The 7,500-nt window shown below is 33.2% G+C and overlaps 2 protein-coding genes across 4 annotated transcripts in view; one reads left to right on the plus strand and one right to left on the minus strand.

The window, feature by feature from the left end:
• The window catches only part of LOC137648750 (retinol dehydrogenase 13-like), a 1,058,070-nt gene that overhangs the window by 836,729 nt on the left and 213,841 nt on the right, over positions 1-7,500 (minus strand). The gene's annotated exons all lie outside the window — the stretch shown is intronic.
• Positions 1-7,500, plus strand: part of LOC137648687 (myosin heavy chain, muscle-like) — a 92,668-nt gene that overhangs the window by 73,451 nt on the left and 11,717 nt on the right. For all 3 annotated transcript variants that reach the window (XM_068381729.1, XM_068381711.1, XM_068381720.1), the window contains 6 exons: positions 312-474; positions 2,101-2,204; positions 3,613-3,750; positions 4,519-4,788; positions 5,147-5,317; positions 7,454-7,500. The exon at positions 7,454-7,500 is cut by the window's right edge and continues 287 nt beyond it. In XM_068381729.1, the coding sequence (XP_068237830.1) occupies positions 312-474; positions 2,101-2,204; positions 3,613-3,750; positions 4,519-4,788; positions 5,147-5,317; positions 7,454-7,500 (893 nt within the window). The remainder of the gene's footprint in view (positions 1-311; positions 475-2,100; positions 2,205-3,612; positions 3,751-4,518; positions 4,789-5,146; positions 5,318-7,453) is intronic.

Raw genomic sequence — 7,500 nt, forward strand, 5'->3', positions numbered from 1 at the left:
GTAAGTAATAGATTAGACATTTTGAGAGAGAGAGAGAGAGAGAGAGAGAGAGAGAGAGAGAGAGAGAGAGAGAGAGAGAGAGAGAGATAAACCAGCTGTAATAATCATATTGCTATTGGAACTAATTCAGATGTGGCATCGATTTCATATTTTATATTTCTAAATAACTTTTATATATCTTCATGACTTATTTTATATAAGAAATATTTCAAAATTATCAAAAGAACTCAATAATATACAAATGATGCCATTCCTCAATACCTAATAAACCTCTGGGAAAATATATTTGTTAATTTTCTCGTGACTTGCAGGGTAAGTTTATCCGTATCCACTTCGCACCATCTGGCAAACTGTCCGGTGCTGATATTGAGGTCTACCTGCTCGAGAAGGCCCGTGTCATCTCTCAGCAGACTCTTGAGAGGTCTTACCACATCTTCTACCAGATTATGTCTGACCATGTTCCATGGCTCAAACGTGAGTACTATTCAGATTTTATAGCTACACTTAAAAATAACTCTTAATTCTAATCGGAAACTCACTGTAAAAATATACTGTTCTCAGCCGTATTTCAGAAAAATACAGGCGACCGTAATTTTACCCTGCTTTGGTGACCGTAATTTTACCCTGCTTTGGTGACCGTAATATCACTCCTTAACGTCAATATCCGTTTTAAAACGGTACAAAATCCTTGAATAAATGTTGCCAGAGATTTACCGGTTTTTTACGGCAAATTTCTAGAAGTGTACATTTTTTCTCGGGTACTTATATGAATAAACAAACAATGTCAAACTTGTAAGTTGGTAGGAAAGATAAAACTATGTTAATCTTTTCTAACGCTATTTTTACAATAACTCCGGTAAATACAAAATTTAGTTACTCATTTTTTTTAACATGGTTTTATCTTTCCTATCTTTTACTTGGAAAAAAAACACTGGCCAGAAACATCGACCCTACGTAAAAGTGGGAAAAGATGCAGACAAAGAAGTATAAACTGTAATGAAATGAAACTCTTTCCACCTACTATATAGAGAAAATGCAGTACTTGTAAAGCAATTATCACAAAATTACTACTCAGGCTTCTCACTGATGAATAAAGAACTTAAAATAATTTTGAGGAATGGCTATTTATAACATATCCATCTTTCTTGAATACAATGAAGAAATTTCGATCAGTGGGCGTGCAAATACGCTATTTATTATGTAAAAGACAAGGCTTATATCTATATCATCTCAACGAATCTATATTGTACATAGGACCAAAAGTGGAACTTTATATATCTTAATGATTTGTGGCAACTTCTCGAACTATCAGAGAAATTTACCTAATACTAATCTACACATGATAATATTATAATCGTATATATATATATATATATATATATATATATATATATATATATATATATATATATATATATATATATATATATTATGTAACTAAAATATTACTTTCCAACATAGCATTTTGAGAAAAAAAAATTAAAAGAAAATTCTACTCTTTCGAATAATACACGAACAACGGTTTAATTTTTTCGTATAAGATCAAAGAGATTGATATCTTCTATTTGACTAAAAAGAGAAATATTTTGTCTAATATGTGCCCGGCTATTATTCATTATTGCACAAGTTACCTAAGAAACCAGTAAATTGTCATCAAGGAAAAAGAACCATTAATGTTAACACTAATACTCTTAACATGTCATTTACAAAGCTTTCAGGATATGAAGTATTACTCAACCGATATTTGTTTTCTGTTTAAAACTTAATTTCAAAATGATTCTATTCAACTTCTCAGAACAGAAAACATAGCATTAGTTGTTTTTAATGCCGAATATGATATTCATCGCATGATTTAGCGAACCATCTTTATTTTCTACAAAATTACAAATTTTTAAACGGGGTACTTAACTTTTTTTTAAGTACCCCGTTAAATTATCTCATGCAAAGAAACGAAGTTTTGAGAAATTCCTCCTTGTTTCTAACTGTTCAGTACTTCGCATGGAAACCATCTTTCCTTTTGTAAATGAAGTTTTTGTGTGTGGTTATCCAATCTCGCCATTAGAAGAAATAAATTGATTTTACTCCTCCTTTACTCTCCAGAAACTTGCCAACTAAGCAACAACATCTATGATTACCACTTCGTGTCCCAGGGTAAAGTTACTGTGGCTTCCATCGACGACAAGGAAGAGATGCAGTTCACGGACGTAAGTTGTGAAAATTGTTAAAATATCCTTCTCGTATATATGTCTCTACACACACACACACACACACACACACACACACACATATATATATATATATATATATATATATATATATATTACTTTTATATATTTATATACATATATGTATCTATATATATGCATATATATATACATATATATATACATATATATATATATATATATATATATATATATATATATATATATTTATACATGTACATATATATGTGTATATATATATATATATATATATATATATATATATATATATATATATATATATATATATATATATGTATATATATATATATATATATATATATATATATATATATATATATATATATATATATATATATATATATATATATATCACATGAAACAATTCATACAGTTGAATAAAAAGAGCAATGGACTGAAAAGTGCTTACAAAAGCCTATAAGGGGGGGGGGTTATATTTGATATAGGCAAATGTTTTGTGTAATTTCATTAAAACCAGTCCACATATGATACAAATCTATATAAGCATTCAAATCTTGATTTTGATTTAATCTTTATACTAGATGATACCACACATTTGATAATTTTGATAAACTGTAGTTAGTGAGATATGTTCCTTGTTTTGAAATATTTATTTTTACTTGATAAAGTCCAGTTCGAAGAAAACTGATTGAAATTCTCTAATTCATAAAGAAACGTTATAACAAAAACTTTAAATGAATTGAAAAAATAGTCAGTGATAAGGCCATAAAAACTCAACTTTAATTGATATTCTTCATCATACCTTGGCTGCAAAAGATTTTCTTGGAAGAAAAAAATTTCGACAAAGGATTTCATTAATTCCAATTCCAAGACTTTTAAAGAATTCCATTCCTAGTCCTTTGATTATATCCCTTCGTATTCTTCTTCATACCTCGGTTATAGAATATTTTATTTGAAAATCAATTTTCTCCAAAACGATTTCATAAATTCAAATTCCAAAACTTGAAAAATCCCATTTCATGACGTTTGAAACACCTCTTATATCCCTTTATATTCTTCTTCATACCTCGGGTACAAAAGATTTTATTAAACACAATCAATTTTCGCCAAACATATCTTATAAATTCCAATTCCAAGAATTTAAAAGAATCCTATTCCAAGACCTTTCAAACTCCTCTTATATCCTTTCATATTCATCCTCATACCTCGGGTACAAAAGATTCTATTAGAAACAATCAATTTTCGCCAAAAGATTTCATAAATTCCAATTCCAAGACATTTAAAGAATCCTATTCCATGTCTTTGAAACTCCTCTTGTATTCCTTAAAGAATCCTATTTTAAGTCCTTTAAAACTCCTCTCGTATCCTTTAAACTGTTTTTCTCATGGATCGGCTCTGTTGGCAGGAAGCCTTCGACATCTTGCGTTTCTCCTTGGAGGAGAAGACCAACGTCTACCGAGTGACAGCGGCTGTGATGCACTTCGGAGAGATGAAGTTCAAGCAAAGAGGTCGAGAGGAGCAAGCAGAAGCCGACGGCACTGAGGTGATTCTTCCCTTTCTTATTTCATAAATCATTCAAAACAAATTTTCAAATAATGAAGTGGAGGAAAGTGTCCCCCTTTATGTTAGTGAAGGAAAGAAATTACTCCCATAATGATACTAATATATATCATTATGGGGGAAATTTCTTTCCTTTACTAACATAAAGGGGAACACTTTCCTCCACTTCATTACGGGAAAATTTTCTTTCCTTCACTAACATAAAGGGGAACATTTGTTTCCTCCACTTCATTATGGGAAATATTTTTTTTCCCTCACTAACATAAAGGGGAACGTTTCTTTCCTCCACTTCATTATGGGAAAATTTTCTTTCCTTCACTAACATGATGGGGAACATTTATTTCCTCCACTTCATTATTGGAAGATTTATTTCCTTCTCTAACATAAAGGGGAACACTTTCCTCCACTTCATTATGGGAAAAATTTCTTTCCTTCTCTAACATAAAGTGGAAAATTTCTTTCCTCCACTTAATTATGAGAAAATCTTCTTACCTTCACCGACATAAATAAGAGCAATTTTCAGAAAAATAATCATTTTCCTTGAGATGAAAATTTTAACACCTAAAAATAAATGACAATTTGTTTTTTGTCACAAGCAATCGTCGCAAGTCCTAAGCAATATATTTTTTAGTTAAATTATAGTTCTGATAGCTTTCCAAAGCAATATTTTTCCGGGAATGAAATCCTCGTTTATATCATCCTCCTCTTTTAACTTCATCAATTTCACCTTCTTTGCAATTGTACTTCAAAGGCTGGAGAGAGGGTCGCAGCTATGTTGGAGACAGATGCAGGAGATTTGTACAAGAACCTGTGCAAACCGAAGATCAAGGTCGGTGCCGAGTTCGTGACACAGGGTAGGGACGTCAGCAAGGTGACATACTCCGTGGGTGCTCTGGCCAAGGCCTTCTTTGACCGCATGTTCCGCTGGCTTGTGAAGAAATGTAACGAGACACTCGAAACTGGGCAGAAACGAGCTATGTTCATCGGTGTGCTCGACATTGCCGGATTTGAGATTTTCGAAGTAAGTATATCAAAACTTATTTATGATGGGGCATTGAAAATAATCTAAGTTTTTAAAAGGTTGTTATACATAGCAATTATATATTCCAATATGTGGGCCCAACATCTCTCCTATCATCACTTTTCTTAAATATTTTGTATGATATACAGTATTCTCATGAATTCATTGAACATTTATACAATGTGAAGTAACTAGAAACTTTGGTTCTTAAACAGTATAAGTAAATGTAGATAGACCAGCGAGGGAAAAATCTTCTTTGGATAGCTTCGCCTCCTTGACCAAACTCCTTTTTTATAATCACGCAATCCCAGATTGTTACCAAGCAACTACACTTTTCCATTTTCTTTGGCGAAAACAGTTTAATGGCTTCGAGCAGATTTGCATCAACTTCTGTAACGAGAAACTGCAGCAGTTCTTCAACCATCACATGTTCGTACTGGAACAAGAAGAATACAAGAGGGAAGGAATCAACTGGGTCTTCGTCGACTTTGGTATGGATCTCCAGGCCTGCATTGAGCTCTTCGAAAAGGTATTTATGTCATTTGTCTTTAAAAAAAGGAAGGTATTGCAAAATAAAATATAGTCTCTGGAATTTAATTCATTTTAATCAATGCAGATATAGGACTGATGCTTAATATATACTGGTCCTCTACGACCTCTACTGTTACAGGGCTATCTGAATGCAGTGAAAGGACCCATGCTTACAGTATTTCCCTGTGGTACACCGAGACCAAATTTTATTGCACAGTTATCTTGGTCTTTTGTCCACCTCTCGAGTTCTTTACATCCCCTCAGCTCCTCCGACCCTTATGTTCCAACCCCTGTAAATCTCCTTGTGCAAATGAGTCAAGAAACCCTCATGAGTTAAATTAAGGTATAGGTTGAAACCCTTTTCTAACCCTCTACGGTAGAAAGGGGTTTTCCTATCATCCTAATAGGACAACAAATCCACCGGATTCCTCGTATTTCCTTCTTTAGAGCATTGCCTTGAGAAAACTTGTCATTGCAACCATAATGATACTTCTGATCAACTTGATTAATTTGAGTAAAAAAGGACCAAATGCTCACAAATATTGGTTAATAGCTGTATTTTGTCCTCTTGATTTCACCTGTTTGAGTTTCTCTCCAGTAATGATATGGCACGTGATTCCAGTTCCATAAAGGCAGAACAAAGTCTTGCTGATGGTAGAACGGCTATTTACGAGAGACTTGAAATAATAATGAAATAAGTTTTGAATTATCTTCGTTAGACTAACTTCAAAGTAGTCAATTGCATTTACCTCAAACAGATAACAAGTCTCACCTAAGTAGTCACACATATGATAAAGAGAACCACGTGATTCTTTTGTAAGGCCTGATTAATTACTCCTCCTATATTGAATATGTGTATTTTCATGTACTAATTTATGACAAGAGCCAGTAAGCATAAGACTCACGATGTTCTGGTACTGAATACAACTATGACTGTACTGTATTAAGATTTGCCTGTCGGAATATGCATGTTTTAACCACCATTCCCTAATTTGAACTCTACAATTCAAAAGGAACGTAGAGATGACGAAATGGAAGTTAAGGATGCAGCATCCAAAGGTCTACAAATCCTCTGCTCGAAAACATCCATCTGATAAATGCCCCGTCTCCATTGTTAGACACTCCGAATACAAAACTTTTTCAAAATATATGCTTTACGATTTACCAGATTTTCCTCTCTCTTAATATCCGCATTGTGATTTCCGCGAAAGGACTTTTAATTCTGTAAAGATTTCCCTTTAATCATATTAAATAAAATGCGCTAGTTAATGATAAAACCAATTTTATCCCCCCCCCCTCCCCTCCGAGATTTTCATCAGCGATTGCACAGATAAATTTCATCTACAAAACCCTTCAGACCGAGATGTTCATGATATCACTCGTTCTTCGACAGTGACACTGGGCAACTTGCAGCAATTTCACTCGGGCGATTTAAACCAGGAGAGAGGAAATCTTCTTCCTTGCTTCGTTTGCCCTCCACACTCACGGTCTCTCGCCTAGATCGTCAGCCATGAGGTAAAATGAGCCAATAATGAGGAGACAAAGGACTACTAAAAAAGAGATAATCGCTTTCTTGAAGAATACTATGTAGCCTTTCCGGTCCAGAAAACCCAGTTAAAATAACATTTCCTACCTTAAAAGATTTTTCTGCAGTAACATAAGCAATGTTTTTAAGTATTCATAGTCAAGTTTTTTTTAAACATTTATCAAGAAACCCTTCAAAAGTTCATGTTCAAGGCAATATCTTCGTTAGAATATGATTCTTGTCAATATATATTCCATAAACTCAAAATTGGGGGCTAACGAGCAACCAAAACTATGTACTGTAAGTATCTTCCTGTTTTTTTATTGAAAAAAAATATGAAAATAAGCTTGCTAGCACATTTAATGTTGAATATAGAATAGTTAAGATTGAAGCTCTAACACGTTTTAATAAAATTGGCCTCAACCTGACGAGTTAATAAAGTAAAAGAATTGTAAGAAGACCGACCACAAAATTATAATAAACAGTAACACAGGTTTTGAGTAACTTTTTTACTTAAGGGGAATTGGAAATGAATATTGTAAGAAACCTATTAAGACTTCATTGTCATTTTTATACTGATCTTGTCTGATTTCCCCCCGACCTTACCAGCCCATGGGTATCTTCTCCATTCTCGAGGAAGAGTCCATGTTCCCCAA

Source organism: Palaemon carinicauda, chromosome 1 (genome assembly GCF_036898095.1).
Source record: "Palaemon carinicauda isolate YSFRI2023 chromosome 1, ASM3689809v2, whole genome shotgun sequence".
NCBI classification, from domain to species: domain Eukaryota; kingdom Metazoa; phylum Arthropoda; class Malacostraca; order Decapoda; family Palaemonidae; genus Palaemon; species Palaemon carinicauda.